Below are 22,455 nucleotides of genomic sequence, written 5' to 3' on the forward strand. Positions count from 1 at the left end.
ATATGATCAGGGACATATATATATTATTAAATGGTATGGTATGGTACACTAGTGTGCAAGTGAAATTTGTATTGGAAAACCCTAAAGTGCATTTAATAAAAAAAAAAAAAAAGTTTATATTCTGTTATGGGTTCATGGTGATAGGCTGTTTTTGAATTATTAAAGAGCTTGCTTGAATGGTGTTGTATCACATTCATACTTATTTTAGTGGCCATTTTCTCATGCCTTTGGCTGTAGTTGTACCTTCCTTACTTACATACACTCACCAGCCACTTTATTAGGTACACCTTGCTAGCACCAGGTTGGACCTCGTTTTGCCTTCAGAACTGCCTTAATTCTTCGTGGCATAGATTCAACAAGGTGTTGGAAACATTCCGCAGAGATTCTGGTCCATATTGCCATCATAGCATCATCACAGCTACACATCAATCTCTCATTCCACTACATCCAAAAGGTGCTGTATTGGATTGAGATCTGAGAACTGTGGATGCCATTGAAGTACAGTGAACTTATTCTCAGGTTCAAGAGACCAGTTTAAGATCTGAGCTTTGTGACATGGTGCATTGTCCGGCTGGAAGTAGTCATCAGAAGATGGGTACACTGTAGTCATAAAGCGATGGACATGGTCAGAAACAATACACAGGTAGGCTGTCTCATTTACACAATGCTCAATTGGTACTAAGGGGCCCAAAGTGTGGCAAGAAATACCCCCCACACCATTACACCACCACCATGTTGTTTATGCCGAATTCTGACCCTACCATCTGAATGTCACAGCTGAAATCGAGACACATCAGATTAGGCAACGTTTTTCCAATCTTCTATTGTCCAATTTTGGTGGGCCTGTGCGAATTGTAGCCTAGGTTTCCTGTTTTTAGCTGACAGGAGTGGCAACCGGTGTGGTCTTCTGCTGCTGTAGCCCATCTACTTCAAGGTTCGATGTGTTGTGTGTTCAGAGATGGTATTCTGCATACCTTGGTTGTAACAAGTGGTTATTTGAGTTACTGTTGCCTTTCTATCATCTCATGCCAGTCTGCTCATTTTCCTCTTACATCAACAAGGCATTTTCGTCCACACAACTGCCGCTCACTGGATATTTTCTCTTTTTCTGGAAAGCAATCACAGTAGATCAGCAGTTTTTTTAATTTTCAGACCAGCCCTTCTGGCACCAACAACCATGCCACCTTCAAAGTCACTTAAATCCCCATTCTGATGCTGGGTTTAAACTTCAGCAAGTTGTTTTCACCACGTTTAGATGCCTAAATGCATTGAGTTGCTGCCATGTGATTGGCTGATTAGCAATTTGTGTTACCAAGCTATTGAACAGGTGTACCCAATAAGGTGGCCAGTGAGTGTATATATACTGTGTATGTGTGTGTATGTATATATATATATATAAGTTTGATAGACAGTTTTATGGAGTTCTTGTATATTCTGCAAAGCTGCTTTCTGTGCTTTTGTTCCTACTGTTGCTGTCAAGGAACCACATCTGAGTCCAGCAGTAAATGTCTCAAGTGCGCCCCATGTTCTTATACGGAGAGGTTTTACAGCAATAAAGTGGCTGCACCTTCTTTTTCCCCACCCATCAACTGAAAAATGCCAGCTATTAGTTTGTTGATCTTGTCTCTGATTAAGGTGTATTATGAACTCTGAGTGTGTTCTTTGCAAATTGTTCAAAGCCTTTGAAAACCTTGTAAATCTCTCAGAAGGATGTTGCTTTCACTCCTTGTGTTTTCAATTTGAGGTGGCCATGCCCTGGGTGTGTACCTGCGATATATTACTTCCTAGTCTATGTGGTTTATCAATCTGACCTTCCACATTACTGGATGGCATAGGCTGGTAACTACTTTGGCTAACATGGTGCTATTTTTTTTTTTTAGTATATTAGAAAATTTTCAACAATATTGTACATGTATGAGCATTTGTAGACATATACCAAAGTATTCATGTTCAGACACAAAAAGAAGCATGTAAAGTGAATATGATATACCTAAATATGAAAGAGAAGGGTAGGGCTTTATGTTATTTGTATTAATCATGAAAGGATGAAATTAATGAACATAAATAAACCCAGTGAAACAGCCAAGCTGGGATATATGGAAATATTGCATTTGTCTGAGTCTAGGGTATGAAGGTTTAATGAGACTTGCAGGTAGCCCCTGATTTCATTATCTTTTTACATGTATTTTTATAGAAGAGTTCCAGACAGATAACGCACTTCAATTATTATGGCTTCTTAAAAAATATCTGAATCTCTCTTGATATCTACCTACTGTAATCTGCTGCACAGCAGCTCTCAGATTTAGGAGAGAGGCAAAGTTCCTTGACAAGAGAAGAGAACTTGAGGAGTGATGATCTGTTTTTAGTGCTGCTATACCTTCATTATCCAGTTACAGGCTAGTTAGGGTCCAAGACCAGTCCTCCATCATTATCCAGTTAAAGGCTAGTTAGGGTCCAAGACCAGTCCCCATCATTATCCAGTTACAGGCTAGTTAGGGTCCAAGACCAGTCCTCATCATTATCCAGTTACAGACTACTTAGGGTCCAAGACCAGTCCTCATCATTATCTAGTTACAGGCTAGTTAAGGTCCAAGACCTGTCTTCATCATTATCCAGTTACAGGTTAGTTAGGGTTCAAGACCAGTCCTCATCATTATCCAGTTACAGGTTAGTTAGGGTTCAAGACCAGTCCTCATCATTATCCAGTTACAAGTTAGTTAGGGTCCAAGACCGGTCCTCATCATTATCCAGTTACAGGTTAGTTAGGGTCCAAGACCGGTCCTCATCATTATCCAGTTAAGCCTCGTATACACGATCAGTCCATCCGATGAGAACGGTCTGATGGACCGTTGTCGTCGGTTAACCGATGAAGCTGACTGATGGTCCGTCGCGCCTACACACCATGGGTTAAATAACCGATCGTGTCAGAACGCGGTCACGTAAACCACGTAAGACGGCACTATAAAGGAGAAGGTCATATTTAATGGCACCACCCTTGGGGCTGCTCTTGCTGATTCCGTGTTACCGCGTGTTTGTAAAAGTTTGGTTCAAGCCGATTCGCGCTTTTCAGTCTCCGTGCTTTGCAGTTCGTTTTCTCGGGTTCAGTTTGTGCTTGTGGGTTCGTATCTGTTTTTCAGTGCTTGCAGTCAGGTTGTATCTGTTTTGCAGTACGTTCCTGTCCGCTCGATTTCTGTTTTTCAGTTCGTTCTTTTCAGGCCTTGCTGTACTTGTTTGCTTTCTGCTTTAAGTGTTCTTCCATCATACAAGTGATACAGAAGGCCTATATTAAGGTAAGTTGTCTCCTTTCACATCACAAAAATGTCTTAAATGTATGCTAATGTCTTGTATTTCTTGCATCATTTCCTAATTACCATGATTGTAATATGCGGTGAATGTCCCCTTTGTCCCCATGCATGTTATACATTTTGAATGCTCCTTTTTTGGCCTACATGCATATATTGCCCCCCCCCCCCCCTTAAAATGTGTCCCAATGTTTTTTTTCTCCTTCCATTTTGGCAGAGTGCTAGAGGGTTTATTTTTCTGGGCCCAAACTCAGCTAGAACACCCCCCCCCTTAAAATGTTTAATGGCCCATCATAGGGGTGAGGAGTCTGCTAAGTGGGCCTATTTTAGTTCTGGCATGAAATTAGCGCCCCACTAATAAATGTTATACTGATGTTGGACAAGGATGTCTTTTGTATTATGATTGCATTGTTTTTGTGCCAAAGTAATAATTTTTGTTTGACTCCACAGTTTCCTTCCACGCCACAGGAATGGCAGACTGTGGCTTCCCAATTGGCCCAGCGGTAGGACTTCTATAACTGTGGAGAGGCAATAGATGACAAACACGTCCGCATAGTGCCGCCACCCCGTTCAGGGTCATACTATTTCAACTACAAAGGTTTTCATAGTATTGTGTTGATGGTGTCGGCACAGTACTGAGTTTTTGTATGTGGACGTGGGGAAGAACGGCCGGATGTCCGATGGTGGAGTCTTTGTGTAGATGGAGTTTGCCTACCGTCTCCAGACTGGTGGCCTTTCCCTGCCACGGGATGAAGACAATGAGGCACTCCCTTTTGTGTTTTTTGTCGCGGATGTAGCTTTCGGGCTAGGACCACACCTCATGATGCCGTTTCCCCAGAGGACTCTCACCCCGGAAGAGGAGGGTTTTGAATTACCGGCTGGCCAGAGCCCGGAGGGTTGTCAAGAATGCCTTTGGGATAATGGCCAGACTATTCCGTCCTGTTCCAGACAGCCATCCACATGGCGGACTATAAACTGAACACTGTCATTTTTCCTGCTGCTTTTTTCATTCTTTTTTGCGCAGGCATTCAGTGACCTACCATTCAAACATTTTACCTGAGGCCAGACAATCATCTGGGAACCTGACTGGCCTGGACACTGGCCGTACTGGATTGGCCCCCCGAACTGCTCGAGATGCCCGTGATCTATACGTGGAGTACTTCACTGGTAGGGGGGCCATTGCTATGCCAGACCATATTTTGTTGTAAACAAACCTAAAAAAAAGACTGAGGCGCATGTCCCAGCTGGAGGAAGAGTCTCTGCAGGTCAATAGGGAGGCAGCTTCCATCATGAGGGCCCCCTTAACCCTGTTGAGGGCTACAGCACCTACCTTGCTGACCAGCTGCAACAAAAATGGATGAGCGACAACGGGCCCTGGCAGAGGATTTTTTACCCCGAGAATATGATGCGATTCATCGACAAATCTTGAACTTTAAAAAAACAGTGGGAAATCAGAAATCCATCCTATTCTAACAAGAATGTTCGAAGGGCAACAATTGACCAATTGCTCACTTATATGCAGACCTGGATACAAGAGCTAACTTCCACCATGATAAGCAATAAAATCAATAACATGAGGAATGCTTACAAGAAGCGTTTGATACAGGTCAGTGCTTCTCGGAGGTCAGGAGCAGCAGCAGATGAAGTACAGGAGCCCAAGCTGTGGTACTATAAACACCTCTGTTTTCTGGACGATCAGATCGAGGACAAATAATCACCTTCCAGTCTTCCTTCCACCCTTCCCTCCACCGCTCCCTCCAGCGTTCCTTCCACTGTTCCCCCCCACCCCTGCAGAGGGTGTCGCGGAGCTGGCTGAGATTGAGTAGCCAGATCTGTACATCTTCAGTCAGGTATAGTAGTTTACAACATATTTCTTGGCCTCAAATTTTTTTTCGGTTAACGAGATGTTTTTTGAACCAAAATGAAAGCTTGAAAACCCAAACAAAAGTCCTGGGCAGAAAATATAGTGACAGGGATGCCAACTGCAGGGGTCAGAATGAGAGTCTGTTCAATTTACCAAAAAAACAAACCAAAAAATGCAACAGTCATGAGCTATGAAATGTGTGTGCTTGATGAAGCCAAAAAAAACTTGTCCCTTTTTTAGACACAGGAAGAGATCAGCCAAAAGGAGGAGGAGGCTCCGGAATGTGTCAGCCAGGAGGAGGAAGGGGTGAGTGGCAGCCAGGAGGAGGCTGGGCCGAGTGGCAGTCAGCAGGTGCCCAGGCCCAGTGGCAGCACTGTATAACAGGTGCCTCCCCTCCAGATGCGCCCACCAAAAAAAGCAAGGCGCATGACCCAGCTGGAGGAGGAGTCACTGCGGGTCACTAAGGAGGCAGCAGAAATCATGAGGGCCCCCCTTAACCCTGTTCAGAGCTTCAGCTCATACATTTCACACGAACTGCAAGAAATGGAGCAGCAACAACGTGGCCCGGCCCAGTCTGCTCCTCCTGCTGCCACATTTTCACCACCTGCAAGGGGCCGTGGAGGGAAGGCTGTAAGGAAGACCAGAAAGTGATTCCCTGGCTTAAAGCTGATTTGGCATTAAACTGAGGTTGTTGTAGTACCACAGCTTGGGGTCATGTATGACATCTGCTGCTGCTTCTGATTTCTGGGATTTGGGGAGCACATTGTGACCCAAATTAGAGGGACTCCTGATGTTATTGATTTTGTTGTTGATCATGCTGGAATGTGCCTTTGGTGTCCAAAGTCTGCATATATTTGGCTGATTGTGCAATTGTTGCCCTTCATGTTGCTTTTTTTTTTATCCAGAATAAATGGAGATTTAATTTAAGTTAAATACTTGTCTGTTGTGTTTTTCTGGTGAATAGCCATCAAACATTTCCAAAATACAATGTGTAATTAACAAAGGACACAACCTCTTTGAGGGGGGGGGGTAAAAAAAATTGTGATAACTTAAGAAAAAAAGAAAATTCTCCAAAAAAAAAAAAACATTGTTGTGATAACTTGAGAAAAAAAAAATCTCCGAAAAAAAAAATTATGTGGAGTACAAAAAATGATTTGGGAGATCTGGCTTTAGAAAAACAAAAACAAAAAAAAATGAGATCACAAGCAAAAGATAAAAGAAGTCAGTATGGGAGAACTCTGTCTAAATAGCATCAGCAAAACAATGTCTTTATTCTAGCAATAGAACGAAGAAAAAAATGTGCTGCAATAAACGAGGCACTAGTTTTAAAAATGTAGAATGTGCCATCTCCAAAACTAACGCGAGTTTTACAAGAACGAGCGCTCCCGTCCCCTAATTTAGTCTGAGCATGCGTGGATTTTTAACCGATGGTTCGTGCCTACTAACAATCGGTTTGGACCTATTGGTTAGGAATCCATTGGTTAAAATTTAAAGCAAGTTGGCCTTTTTTTTAACCAATGGTTAAATAACCTATGGGGCCCACACACGATCGGTTTGGACCGATGAAAACGGTCCATCAGACCATTGTCCTCTGGTTAACCTATCGTGTGTACGAGGCCTTACAGGTTAGTTGGGGTCCAAGACCAGTACTCATCTTTATCCAGTTACAGGTTAGTTAGGGTCCAAGACCGGTCCTCATTGCTCATCTGCAGTGTAATCCTTAAAAACCTAATTGTTTGCTTTGCAGCAACGCCATTCAGCTGCAGCACTGATCTGTGTATTCTGACAGGGATGTTTGAAACATAAGACTAGCTAAAGAAAATGACCAGTCTTTTGGCAACCAAGACCAAAAACATAAATGTAGTTCCACTATGTATTTACAGTACTTTTTTGCCTGAAGTTCAACTTTAAGCAAACGACAAGGTAACAAATCTACAGATAGGTACATATATATTTGGACAGGCACAATTTTCATACTTTTGGCTCTGTATGCCACCAGAAAAAAAAAAAAAAAAACAACCCATAAGAATTTGAAGTGCAGACTTTCAGCTTTATTTCAAGGGGATGAACATTAAATATCAAGTACAAATTTTAGGAACTGCAACCATTTTTATACACAATCCCCACATTTTCAGGGGCTCAAATGTAATTGAACAAATGAATATAAACATAAATAAAATGTTAATTTTTAATATTATGTTGAGAATTCTTTGCTGGCAATGACTGCCTGAAGTCTGGAACCCATGGACATTACCAAAGACTGTGTTTCCTCCTTTCTGATGCTTTGCCAGGCTTTAACTACAGCTGTCTTCAGTTGTTCTGTGTGTCTTTCTGCCTTTAGTTTTGCGTTCAGCAAGTGAAATGCATGCTCTATTGGGTTGAGATCAGGTGATTGACTTGGCCGTTGCAGAATAATTGTTTAACGTGATTGACTTTTCCTTCAAAAGCTCCTGAGTTGCTTTTGCAGTGTGTTTTAATCATTGTCCATCTGTACTGTGAAGCGCTGTCCATCAACTTTGCTGCATTTGGCTGAATCTGGACTGACAGTATATCTCTAAACACTACAGAATTCATCCTGCTGCTTCTGTCTTCTTTCACATTATCAATAAACACCAATGACTCAGTGCCACTGGAAGCCATGCATGCCCATGCCATCACATTGCCTCCACCATGTTTTACAGATGACGTTGTGTGCTTTGGATCATGAGCTGTTCCAAGCCTTCTGCACGCTTTTTTCTTTCCATCATTCTGGTACAGATTAATCTCCCTGGCGGTATTCCAGTCAGGCTCGGGGTGAAATTCCAGTACTAATAGCGGTAACCCCGAGCCAGATTTGATCGCATTGCAGGATACAGGGAGAGTTACTTACCTTGTCCCCTGGATCCTGCGATGTATCCCCGCTGTGTGAGCGAGCTGTCTCCTTGCTCGATTCACACAGTGCCCAAGTGCCGTTACGACGCACGGGATCGGCGCCAAATTCAAAAAAATAAAAACACAGTACACATACAGTATACTGTAATCTGACAGATTATAGTACTGTATAAAATAATTACACACCCTTTGTCCCTAGTGGTGCCTGGAAACTGTAGATTGTCCATAGCAACCAAAAAGTGTCCCTTTATGTCAAAAGTGGTTTTAGAGCAGCTAGAAAACAGGGATAATAAATTAGAATCACTGGTAGAATTGAGCGATAGTGATTTGTGGGGAAATTCGTCATCAAACACTGAAAGTAATGACAGCAACAATTCTACAACTGAGCAAATTTCAGTGTTTTTGATTTGATTACATTACATTATTGATTCATTTTTATTATTATTATTATATTATTTGTTATAATTATTTATTATATTATAATTTATGATTTTGTGTTTCAAACATTATCATAACCGGGATGTCTACTAGACTCTTGTTTGGACAGGTTTCAGTGAGTTATTTCGAAAAATTACAGGCCTACAATATAAAATGACAAATTTCCATGCAAAACAATTGTTCCGCTTTCAGCATCAAAAACCTGACATAATTATACCGCCAGGGAGGTTAATCTCAGTTTCAGCCATCCAAAGAATGCTTTTCCAGAACGGGTCTGTTTTTTTTAGATGTTTTTTGGCAAAGTCTAATCTGCCTTTTCTATTCTTCAGGCTTATGAATGGTTTGCACCTTGTGGTGAACCCTCTCTATTTGCTCGTGTGAGTCTTCTCTTGTTTGTAGACTTTGACACTGATACACCCACCTCCTAGGTAGAGTGTCCTTTACAAGTCTGGATGTTGTGAATGGGTTTTTCCTTTACCATAGAGAGGATCCTGAGGAATGTTTTTAACACCTTGTTTAATCTATGCCATTGAGAATTAAAGGGGTTGTAAAGGTACAATTTGTTTTCCCCCTAAATAGCTTCCTTTACCTCAGTGCAGTCCTCCTTCACTTACCTCATCCTTCGATTTTGCTTTTAAATGTCCTTATTTCTTCTGAGAAATCCTCACTTACTGTTCTTCTGTCTGTAACTCCACACAATAATGCAAGGCTTTCTCCCTGGTGTGGAGTGTCGTGCTCGCCCCCTCCTTTGGACTACAGGAGAGTCAGGACTCCCACTAACAAACAGCTCCTTTCTCTATCTGCAACGCAGAGTGTGTCCTGACTCTCCTGTAGTCCAAGGGAGGGGGCGAGCACGACACTCCACACCAGGGAGAAAGCCTTGCATTACTGTGTGGAGTTACAGACAGAAGAACAGGAAGTGAGGATTTCTCAGAAATAATAAGGACATTTAAAAGCAAAATGGAAGGATGAGGTAAGTGACGGAGGACTGCACCAAGGTAAAGGAAGCTATTTAGGGAAATTTTTTTTACCTTTACAACCCCTTTAAGGCAGTTCTGAAGGCAAAAAGGGATCCAACCTGATACTAGCAAGCTGTACCTAATAAAGTGGTTGATGAGTGTGTGTGTGTGTATACAGTGCCTTGCAAAAGTATTCGCCCCCCTTGAACTTTGCAAACTTTTGCCACATTTCAGGCTTCAAACATAAAAATATAAAACTGTCATTTTTTTTTTTGAAGAATCAACAACAAGTGGGACACAATCATGAAGTCGAACGAAATTTATTGGATATTTCAAACTTTTTTAACAAATAAAAAGCTGAAAAATTGGGCGTGCAAAATTATTCAGCCCCCCGATTCCAGCTGTAAGTCACTTGGGGTATGTCTCTATCAGTTTTGCACATCGAGAGACTGAAATTTTTGCCCATTCCTCCTTGCAAAACAGCTCGAGCTCAGTGAGGTTGGACGGAGAGCGTTTGTGAACAGCAGTTTTCAGTTCTTTCCACAGATTCTCGATTGGATTCAGGTCTGGACTTTGACTTGGCCATTCTAACACCTGGATATGTTTATTTGTGAACCATTCCATTGTAGATTTTGCTTTCTGTTTTGGATCATTGTCTTGTTGGAAGACAAATCTCCGTCCCAGTCTCAGGTCTTTTGCAGACTCCATCAGGTTTTCTTCCAGAATGGTCCTGTATTTGGCTCCATCCATCTTCCCATCAATTTTAACCATCTTCCCTGTCCCTGCTGAAGAAAAGCAGGCCCAAACCATGATGCTGCCACCACCATGTTTCACAGTGGGGATGGTGTGTTCAGGGTGATGAGCTGTGTTGCTTTTACGCCAAACATAACGTTTTGCATTGTTGCCAAAAAGTTTGATTTTGGTTTCATCTGACCAGAGCACCTTCTTCCACATGTTTGGTGTGTCTCCCAGGTGGCTTGTGGCAAACTTTAAACGACACTTTTTATGGATATCTTTAAGAAATGGCTTTCTTCTTGCCACTCTTCCATAAAGGCCAGATTTGTGCAGTATACAACTGATTGTTGTCCTATGGACAGAGTCTCCCACCTCAGCTGTAGATCTCTGCAGTTCATCCAGAGTGATCATGGGCCTGCATCTCTGATCAGTCTTCTCCTTGTATGAGCTGAAAGTTTAGAGGGACGGCCAAGTCTTCGTAGATTTTCAGTGGTCTGGTACTCCTTCAATTTCAATATTATCGCTTGCACAGTGCTCCCTGGGATGTTTAAAGCTTGGGAAATCTTTTTGTATCCAAATCCGGCTTTAAACTTCTCCATAACAGTATCTCGGACCTGCCTGGTGTGTTCCTTGTTCTTCATGACGCTCTCTGCGCTTTAAACGGACCTCTGAGACTATCACAGTGCAGGTGCATTTATACGGAGACTTGATTACACACAGGTGGATTCTATTTATCATCATTAGTCATTTAGGTCAACATTGGATCATTCAGAGATCCTCACTGAACTTCTGGAGAGAGTTTGCTGCACTGAAAGTAAAGGGGCTGAATAATTTTGCACACCCAATTTTTCAGTTTTTTATTTGTTAAAAAAGTTTGAAATATCCAATAAATTTCGTTCCACTTCATGATTGTGTCCCACTTGTTGATTCTTCAAAAAAATTACAGTTTTATGGGCTAGATTCAGATAGATTTGCCTATCTTTAGGCAGGCGTAGCGTATCTCAGATACACTACGCCGCCGTAACTTAGAGCGGCAGGTCCTGTATTCAGAAAGAACTTGCGCTCTAAGTTACGGCGGCGTAGTGTAAATGGGCCGGCATAAGCCCGCCTAATTAAATTGTCCAGGCAGTGGGCGTGTTGTATTAAAATGAGCCTTGACCCCACGCAATTGACGTTCCTAACGAACGGCGCATGTGCCGTCCGTGTACGTATCCCAGTGCGCATGCTCAAAATCACGTTGCAAATAGTCAATGCTTTCGACGTGAACGTAACTTGCACACAGCCCTATTCGCGTACGACTTACCCAAACGACGGAAAATTCGACGCTGTCCCGACGTTCATACTTAACATTGGCTACGCCTCATATAGCAGGGGTAACTTTACGCCGGAAAAAGCCTTACATAAACGACGTATCTTTACTGCGACGGCCGGGCGTACGTTCGTGAATAGGTCGTATCTAGCTGATTTACATATTCTAGGCGTAAATCACCGTACACGCCCCTAGCGGCCAGCGTAAATATGCAGTTAAGATGCGACGAAGTAGTAGACTTACGCCGGTCGTATCTTAGCAATAGTTAAGCGTATCTCAGTTTGAGAATACGCTTAAATATACGACGGCAGGGATTCTGACTTACGACGGCGTATCTACTGATACGCCCGTCGTAAGTCTACATGAATCTGGCCCCATATCTTTATGTTTGAAGCCTGAAATGTGGCAAAAGGTCGCAAAGTTCAAGGGGGGCGAATACTTTCGCAAGGCACTGTGTATATATATATATATATATATATATAATTTTTTTTTTTTTTTTTTTTTTCACTATAGGACAAGTTTTATGTAAAAGCACATAAAATGACTTCTGAGGATAGCACAATTTAAATGTAATAGTGATTGAGGGGAACAGGTACAATATTTGGTACCATACTATGTGCCATTTTGTGGGTTTAGCTATATTTGGGACTCATTTTTACATTTTGCATTGAAGGAAAGGTCTCATGACCTATGCTCTCATTATATAATAGTAGAGCTGCACAATTCTGGCCAAAATGAGAATCATGATTTTTTTTGCTTAGAATAAAGATCGTGTTTCTCACAGCGTAAAATCTTTCACACTATACAAAAAAAATGGGCTAACTTTACTGGTTAGTATTTTTTTTTTTAATTCATTAAAGTCATTTATTCCCCAAAAAATTGCATTTGAAAGACTGCTGCGCAAATACAGTGCGATATAAAATATTGCAACAACCACCATTTTATTCTCTAGGGTCTTTACTAAAAAAGCGTTTGGGGTTTCTAAGTCGTTTTCTAGCAAAAAAAGTCTTTTAAACTTGAAACCAACAAATGTCAGAAAAAGGTTTGGTGTTTAAGTGGTTAAACTTTCCTAATTTACATACAGAAGTCTATTCCTTTGATGTAAAAGACAAATTGTTACAATGTTTAGACTTAAAGCAGAGGTCCGGCTTTATTTTTTTATAAAGTCAGCAGCTACAAACACTGTAGCTACAGACTTTTAATAAGGAGACTTACCTGTCCAGGGTGCCCGCGATGTCGGCAGCCGAAGCTCGGATCTCAGCTGCCCGACCGCCATCCTCGGTAAGGGAATCAGAAAGTGAAGCGTTGCGGCTTCACTGCCCGATTCCCTAATGCGCATGCGCGAGCTGCGCAGCGATATGTGAATGGGCGGATGTCTCCTGGGACACACACAAAGTTCCAGAAGACACCGCCCCCCATTTTCCAGGAGGCAGCGCAAGGAGGAGAAGAAAGAAGACCACTGCGGACGAGGAAGTGGCAGATTAGGACGATCTGCCTAGTAACAGCCATTTCTGGTAAGTATTTTTTTTTCTATTTCTTTGTAGCCTTTTTGGCAATTTTTTTTTTTTTTTAGGGTGGACCTCTGCTTTAACAGTTCCACTGATAAAGAATATTCTGATACTTGGCAGACTGCCTGGATTTTACAGCTGTGGCTTCAGCAGAGCAGAGAGAATTCTCTGCATAGAAAGATCGGGAAAAACGTTGTCAAGATCACAACAGGAAAAAAATTGCGATAATCATTCTTGACGATTAATCGTGCAGCTCTATATAATACCTTCTTTTGACAGTCAGTCAGATATGTGTTGTGCATACATTCATCATGCACGTTATGTGCCCTGCACGTCCTGATGCAATGGGCAGAGGCTATGGCAATAAAGCAGTGCATCTCACATCATTTAAACTGCCAATAGACATGCATGTGCCAGGGCTCATTGATGTCATGTCCCACCCTTTCCAGATGCACCTGCCTCTTTGTGGCTGGTGGAAAGAACTTCACCACTACATTAATGGCAATACGTGTAAGAACTGCCATTCTTACCTCTTGTTTGAAATATAGTTCATACATCTGCTCTTCTTTATTTTCCTATGGAATAATAAGTAAGCAATCGTGCTGGTCCATCTACCTCTCTGTGAATACAGCTGGGGTTTCCCCTACAGGTCAAAAAATAACATTCAACTGATTTTCATTTTTTGTAGTAATCATAGATGAAAACCTATATTATTCCCTGCGTGGTAGGAGTTTGACACATCAATCAACAATATATACTGGTATTTTTTATTAATATTATACACAGCAAAAAATATGTGAAAGTGTCTGCGCTGTGAAATCCAGAAATGGGGGAGGGGAAAGGGAGGGGTGAGTGGACAAAGATCCGTGGACCAGTGGGGTGGTGGGGTGTAAAAACACAAATGGAAGTGACCTTCAATCGGAAATTAAGTGAGTGCAGTCTAGACTAGACTGTATAGCAGTGAACACACAGAGAATCTTCCAATGTAAATGATTAATGAACTACAACTCAAAAGAAAAACCTTGGATTGGAGATGGAAGTCAGAAAAAATAAAATAAATAAAACTGAGCAAAAAATGCAATCCTACAAAAAATAATGGAGTGCAGTCCAAAATTCAAAACAAGTACAAGGTGAAAAAAATATTTAAATGTGAGAGGTACCAAACTCAGGTGAGTGAAGGTATGTAATCAGGTGAAATCCACACACCGTGCACCCTTCACCAATGGTGAATCTAAACAGCTTACCTCCCTACTGACATACAGAGCCAAATGAATGATCACTATACCAGCTTTCTATTTGGTGGATGTCTTCTTGTCAGATCTCAGTAGTTGATCATACATGTAAAGATAATGGTGAAAGTATTGTAGCCTTATCCTCTTTTTAGACAAGGAGGAAAATACTGCGCAAGAGAATGGTCAGATGTCCACTTACACAACTTACAAAGTGTGTAGGGAGCGTGTGCCTATCTCCACGAGCGCCGAGCTCGTATCCTTGTCTTCTTCCTGCTACCAATTTCTCCCCTTAGCATCCATAGAGCCGTCCGCTCATAGCGAGATATGAAAGGCAGGGGTGGAAGAAGAGAAGGGGGCACATCGCATAAAACCGTACAGCAAAATAAAATTTATTGGATCATAAAACAATCGGTAAAAGACTCACATGGGGCAGTCTAAAGGCGGTCACGTAGCCACAAACACCGCGCTCGTCCACCGTCCGTCAGGTACTGCTCCTGGTGAATGCTCTGTTGTCCCGACGCGTGTTCGTCACATCACGTGACTTCATCCCTCTCACCTATATCCCATACAGCACAGGAGCTCCACTTAGTACAATATTATACACAGGCTTTGTAGCCAGGGGCTGCCATAAAGATACAGGGCCAGATTCACAGCAGTAATACGCTGGCGTATCTACTGATACGCCGGTGTATTTTCAAATTTGCCGCGTCGTATCTTGATTTGGAATCCTCAAACCAAGATACGACGGCTTTTGGCAAAGATCCGACAGGCGTACGGCTTCGAACGCCTTCGGATCGTAGGTGTAATTTTCTGGCGGCCGCTGGGTGGAGTTCGCGTTGGGTATGCAAATTAGCTGTTTACGACGATCCACGAAGGTACGCGTGTTCGTCGCATTCTCTTACGTCGTCGCTAGTCGGTTTTTCCCGTCGCAAACATAAGCCTGCTTTTTCATGGCTTACATTTAGACCAGCCATGTTAAAGTATGGCCGTCGTTCCCGCGTCGAATTTCAATTTTTTTTTTGCGTAAGACGTCCGGAAATACGAAACGACATAACGCACGTCGCCGTTCAAAAAATACGTTGGGGCGCCGTAATTTCGCGCAAAGCACAGCGGGAAATATTCACACGGAGCATGCGCAGAACGTTCGGCGCGGGAGCGCGCCTAATTTAAATGACACATGCCCCATTTGAATTAGGCGGGCTTGCGCCGGACAGATTTACGATACGCCGCCGCAAGTTAACACGTAAGTGCTTTGTGAATCAAGCACTTACGACGAAAACTTGCGGCGGAGTAACGTAAAGGGGATACGTTACGCCGCCGCAATTTTTCATGAATCTGGCCCACAGTGCATAGGCATGGTCATTATGATATGCTTTATTGCAGAGCTTGTCAATCTTGCTTTGAATCTAGCAGCCAGTTAAAAAAGTTAGAAGCCAGTTTTTATTTTTTAACTAACAAAGCTTACGGGTAGAACATGTAACATGTTCCCGAAGGTGAACTTATACTTTAACCCTTTTGCTGCCAGGGCCATCTTTGCGTTTTTTTGCACAGATGTTTAAAACAATCATGTTAGGCCTGAAGATTACATAAAACTCCCATAATACTATATATTTTCTGAAAACAGACACCCTAGAGAATAAAACAGTGGTAGTTCCAATTGTTTATGTCATACAATATTACCACAAAATTTAAGTAAAAAACACATTAAAGTTAATTTATTGCCACACAAATGCAATAATTAATTTAATGCCACACAAATGCAATAAATTGCCTAATTTCCAGTAAAATATAAAAGTCAAGCTTGCACCAAGTAAATAGATACCCGACATGTCAAACCTTAAATTTGCATGCGCCCGTTAAATGGCGACAAACGTCAGTACCCTATATTTTTCGTACGCTTTAAAAGCTATCAGTTTAGCGTTATGGAAGAGGTCTGGTGCTAGAATTGTTGCTCTCATTCCGGCAATATGTAACATGTGAATCTCAATCAACGTTTTCAGGCATAGGCGCCCTGATGTGTGTGTTTAAGTTAATACATGCGTATATGGGGGGGGGGGGATTTTATGTACTTGGGTGTAACTTGAATTTTTTACAATTAACATTTTTTTTTTTTTACTTAACTTTTTTTTTCTCTTTAATGAAACATCCAGGGTCTAAAAGACCCTCCATGTCTCCCCTGAATGTAATGCAATGCACATCACACTGCATTACATTCTTTCCCGGCCTTGATGCCCAGGGAAACTATCAACGGGGACGTCATACACGTCACTTCTGGGTCAGGAGTGTGTCTTCTCTTCTCCCTCCCCTCTAACCAGCTGCACTCGCTATGCCAGCCCTGGGCCCGCAAATGGGCAAACGGAGCACGGGATACATAGTGTGGGGGGTGCAGGTTGTGTGGAAGCATTTGGGGCTCAAGGGCACAATTTCTTATCACCATAGCGACTTGGGTTTTATTGAGCCCTGCTTTATTAAAAGTACATCATCCTTGTGTCAATGCCTTCAGCAGACAATGTGTTTTAAAGGTCTGATTCAAAAATTATGCTTTTATTACTTTTTGAGAATTTAACAGTAAAAATAGAGGTACATATACACTCTTTGATTTGAAGATTTTTCTTTCTTTCCCTCTGTATTTTTTAGCTAGCGATGTGTACTAGTAACAAAATACTGTATATATTGTACTTAATATGCAACAATCAATGCATGCTTGTAACAGCCACAAGGCATTGATTACTTTCTTGAATTTTTTATTTATTTTTTTGCAAAAAAGGGGTTAAAAGCTCCTCTTAGTATTGAAGTCATTCTGGCGCCAAGGATGAAACGTGGGTGTCCTACCTCACAGGCCCAGTGCCTACACCTCAATGTCTGCCCCTCCTTCCAACAAGGTTAATGGGAGATGTTTATCGTGGGCTGATGAAAAGGTTTTCACAAAGCCTGACTAAGTGGCTATGAAATGTTAGGGCTTTTGGATGAGCTGATCAGTAATGCTGGCTATAGAAAGCCCCTTGACATTTACAAGTTTAACCCCTGCACTGCAGACACGGTGAAGGGGTCTCTCTGCTGACAAACAATAGAGGCTTTCCAATGTCGCATGACTGCAGAGAAAAGGATCTGCGCACACTTATCTGATCCTCTTGTCTTCTTTCAAATGTAAATCATTCAACACCACTTTCCATTTTTCACAGTTTTATTGGAGCCAAAGTTTACAGAGCTCCAGAACATTTCTTTATTTTACATATACTACAGTTTTAAAACATCTACCAAGTACATTTTCCAACATCTAATGGTAACTTTTAAGGAGCTTGAAATAATTTGCAAATAAATTACAGTTGGAATAAAATTCTGTTTTTCACTCAATTTTCTATTTTTTTATTTTTTTATTATTATAGAGTTTGAGTGGTTATCCAAACAAATTCTCAGAAATTTTCATACTGTATATACTGTCCTTTTTGGCACCATGGTGTGTACATTTTGCTTATGTGAAGTACAAAGATAGCTCTCTGGTTCTCTAGCATATTCCATCTTATACCTTTATTATTTCTATCATTCATCTCCAACGCAATTCATTTGCCCTCACTGATTTGTTTTTAATTAATGACCGTCTTCTCCATTAGTAATTTCCTTGTTCCTGAATTGCCACTTACATTGATAGATTTCATTCTGTAAACTGAGCTTTTTCGGTGCATCGTCTTTATAGAACATTATGAGACGTATGCAAATTGGAAGATCGCTACTCTTGATATTTTTTTAAGAGAAAAAAATGTTACAGAACAGATATCAACTCAAAACTGTGCAAAATAATGAAAATAAAATATATGGCAGGAATATCTCTTCTGGTAGGAGACCAAATTGTTCAGATCACACCGATTACTTTTTCTCTGTTTATGTATTGTTGTAGTGTGCAGTGTTATACAAGAGATATGCACAGAAATATTTACGAATTTTCTTTCATAACATGCATACTTTTTTTTTTGGCACATTTGCTCCTAATGGTAGATGTTTACATTCTGAAGTCGCATTTTCTTCATCATTTTTAGCCATTTACTTTATTAGCCGAATAAAAAAGGTAATGGGGTCATTTTCAAACCTTTTAGAATATTGTGCTTATTTTCAAATATATTTCTTATAGCTTAAAAACTTTATATGTAGTTCGCTTTTTTAGTAAACAGTGCAATGATGCTGTGCATGCAATCTGATTTTGGTTTAGTGAAGACAATTAAGAAAAGTTGCTGATTAGTTACTGGTTTAGTGTACTTAGCAATTCATTCTCTGATAAAGAAGCACAGTGTTATTACAGCTCAAAAATCTATATTTCACAGATTTTTAATAGTTTTTTCTCCTTGCCTATTTAAAGTTAAACCAACTTTTTTTTTTTTATATTGTAATTGTTATTATTTTCCAAGAAATTACAAAGTAATATAAGCAAACAGAAAATAGAATAAAATTTAAAATTTAAAATTTAAAATTACAAAGAAGAAGCTATAACAAGTAATCTGACGGTACAAGCACAGATATATATATATATACACCTACTTAAAACATGTTCTTTTAAAAGTACATATTAGAATAACGTACATGGATATTTTTGTAATTTTATGCATCATCATAACCAAACTGATCTTGGTAAAGTTATGACAGATGTAAATTTTCTAATAATACATCAAATAGAATTCCTATCTTATGTTTATATTCTCCCTACCCAATCGAAAAAGTAAAAGATAACATATTTTTATTATTCATCTTACTCAAATAATGCTTTTTTTTCCTGCAGAGTTAACGGTCAGTCTGGTTGGTGTATTGCTACATAAGTCCCTACTGTCCATTGTTTACAAAGTTAGTCACGTTTTCAACAATTTAATCTAGCAGTTCACCATGCATTAAAGTCTGAACTATAAGACAATGCTGGTACTGTCTAATATTTGCATTGGTTTCATTTTAGCTTCATAATGTATTCTTTTTGAATTACAGGAGACCTTATTGCATAACTGGCTGGTTTCAGTATGGCTCTATGCAGAAATCCCATACAGCTTGTTTTATAAGTGCAGATATATGCTATTGAAGTTACCTGGTGCTAGCAAAAGAGATAGCAAAATTCAGCTCCAAGCATTTGTTGGAGGATAAAGAAAGAGCTCCAAGAAAAAACACTATGCAGCGTTGGAAGCTATTTACCATTGTCTTCTTTTTATTTATTGCACCATTTAAGCCCCATACACATGGGCCAAATGCTGGCCGACATCAGGCGGTTCAATAAAAAAACATCTGATATTCGGACCATGTGTATGCCAGCCAGTTCGACAGAGCATGCTGGAAAACCAGCAGCCAACCGGCTCCCAATATGCGATCTGAGTGCGCTGATCGGAGTGTTCTGGCGGGGGGGTTATCCTGGAGATCTGACGATCCGAAGATATTACAATGGCTCCAACCAGAGCTGACAGGTTTTTTTCTGGACAGTCCCAGAAAATTAAGTTTGTCTCACAAAATAGCCTGCATTTGCAGCTTCTAGAGAAACTAAAGCTGGCCAAAGAAAATCACTTGTATTCCTCCCACAGAGCCATTGTGTTCTCCCAGAAAGGGAAGCCATCCCACAGTGATTTATTGCTAGAAGTTATAATAGGTGCTAGCAATAACCGCATGTAAAATCCAATGTGCTGGTTGTACCCAAATTGATCGACCGATCAACGTGGGTACATTCAGCCTACTCACACATGGTTTGCATCTTGGCTGGTTCCTGCTGAACCAGCCATGATTTTAACAGTCTATGGCTGGCTTAATTATTATAAACAAATCCATCCAGCACTAAATATTCTGCTGCCATAAGTCAGATGTATATTGATCTGCAGTGAGTTAAAGTGGTTCTAAAACTAAGAACAAAAATGTAATATATTGCAGCTTACTAACCCTCGGATGTAGTGGGTGCATTTGTTTTCAGGCTAAGAATATTTTCAGCAAGTACATAAGATACCCATTGATCTTGCGATAAACATTTTCAGTCTATATGAAACAGGATAATTGAACTGACATTAAAAACAATGTTACCTACCTTTCTAAGCTATCGTCTGTAAGTCAAAAATTCTCCTACTTCCCATGTAATTAACGAAAGGAAGGCAGTTTGTAGTCCTGTACTAGGGTGGCAACCATGACTCCCCCATAGATACCCTAGTAAAGGAAATGTGTTATTTGCAGGTTTACCTGGTAGATATAAAGATAAAAGTCTGAAAAATACAGCTGTCACATCTAAGGAGAATTAAGAGGAATTATAAGAAATTGGGAGTTTTGGGTTTAAAGTTTTACCCCCTTCATGACCAGGCCATTTTTTGTGATGCGGCACTGCATTACTTTAACTGACAATTGCATGGTCATGCGACGCTGTACCCAAATAAAATTTATATACTTTTTTTTCCCACAAATAGAGCTTTCTTTTGGTGGTATTTGATCATCTCTGCAGTTCTTAATTTTTGCGCTATAAACAAAAAAACTGACAGTTTTGAAGAAAAAAAAACAATATTTTTTACTTTATGCTATAAAACATATTCCAAAAAAATAAAAAAATAAAAAAAAAATCTTAATCAATTTAGGCCAATATGTATTCTGCTATATATTTTTGTAAAAAAAAAAAACAATAAGCGTATATTGATTAAACTAGGGGATATTGTTATAGAATTTTTATTTATTTTTTACTATTAATGGCGGCGATCAGCGATTTTTAGCCTACCACCTAACTGACACTTTTCGGGGACCAGTGACACTAATACAGTGATCAGTGCTAAATAATTTGCACTGTAACTGTACTAATGACACTGGCTGGGAAGGGTTATGTGTGCTCTTCTAATTGTGGGGGGAATGCTGTGGCTGGAAGAAAAGAGAGATCCGTGTTTCTGCTTAACACAGAACAGCGGCCTGCCTTGTTTACATGGAGAGGCCCTTCTGCCTCTTCTGTGAATGATCGACGTGTCCCGGCGGCCATCGTATCCCTCGGACCCGCTCATTGGCTCCCGCTGTGTCCAGTCCCAGCGTGCCCCAGACGCACTGCACGGAATCACATACCTGTACGTGATTTTGTGCAGGAGGGCCGCCCTACCACAGTATATTTGCGTAGGGAAGTCCTTAAGTGGTAAATTTGGAAAGTGTAACCTTCAAGGGCATATTTAAAAATCAGCAAATGTGATTTTTAGAGGTGAATCTCCCTGGTTCATGTTTTAAATTACAAGGAATGATTAACCACCTGTGAATGTTTGGTAATGTCACATTCACCACTCTATAACTCTGCCCCTTAGTGTACAGGTACTGCTAGAGCACCCGCTGCAAAAACCACTGGTGCACATAGTGTGCAATGAGTACTTTTTATTTCTAGCCTTGGTGCTGGTCTCCTTTAAAAAACATTCATATTAGTAATTATTGTTTTTACAGTATTCTAAAATCCTGTACAGTGGCTTAATAGTTGAGTGATAAAATGTGAACTGTTGCGTTTTCATATATTCCAGGCCTGTATTGTCATTATGGGTTATATTTAAAACATGTATTCTGGGGTAATCATTTACACAAGGCACAGCTTTTGGAGCGTTGTTTGTATATACCGTACATTAATAAAGGATTTTTTTTTTTCATTTTGGAGAAAAGTTACTGAACGTATTAGATTGTTTTCTTTTCAAGCATGTATTCCAGATGCTGAAATGGTCTAAGAATGTTGAAAGGAAGGGAAGGATTACATCTCTGCAGCATGCTGTTTTCTCTGTAGACAGTGTTTTTACTTGTGCTGTTAATTCTTACAGGTCATTGTCCAGTCTGGCCGTCACCCCACTGTTCTTCAGAAACTTTGCCAGCTCCCCTTCCAGTATTTTAGTGACTCCCGGCTGGTCCGGCTGCTATTTCCTTCACTGATTGCCGCCTGCTACAACAATCTGCAGAATCGACTGATTTTGGAACAGGAGTTGAGCTGTCAGCTGCTTGCCACTTTTATTCAGGTACAGAACTGGGAAAGGGATCAGCACCTGGGCAGCTTGAAAACTGAACAAGTGTGTAGGAGGTGCCTGGGGAAGGGAAACAATGAGCTAGCAAAATTGAAAATAGAATAAATCTAGATTTGCCATGAGAAGTTTAGGATGTCCGTAAGTATGTTTTTTTATAGCATATGTTTTTCTAAAAATTGCAACATTTTTATACCCAAACATAAACTATTTTAATGATTAGGATTCACAAGGAAAAATAGGCAGAATTTTATATTGGTTACAGATAAAAATAAT

At 40.5% G+C, this 22,455-nt stretch overlaps 1 protein-coding gene across 4 annotated transcripts in view; it reads left to right on the plus strand.

Annotated features, from left to right (window-relative positions):
* The window catches only part of SCAPER (S-phase cyclin A associated protein in the ER), a 394,094-nt gene that overhangs the window by 364,481 nt on the left and 7,158 nt on the right, over positions 1 to 22,455 (plus strand). For all 4 annotated transcript variants that reach the window (XM_040343114.1, XM_040343118.1, XM_040343116.1 and 1 more), the window contains one exon: positions 21,985 to 22,176. In XM_040343114.1, coding sequence (XP_040199048.1) covers positions 21,985 to 22,176 — 192 coding nt within the window. The remainder of the gene's footprint in view (positions 1 to 21,984; positions 22,177 to 22,455) is intronic.

Source organism: Rana temporaria, chromosome 3, assembly GCF_905171775.1.
Source record: "Rana temporaria chromosome 3, aRanTem1.1, whole genome shotgun sequence".
Lineage (NCBI taxonomy): Eukaryota > Metazoa > Chordata > Amphibia > Anura > Ranidae > Rana > Rana temporaria.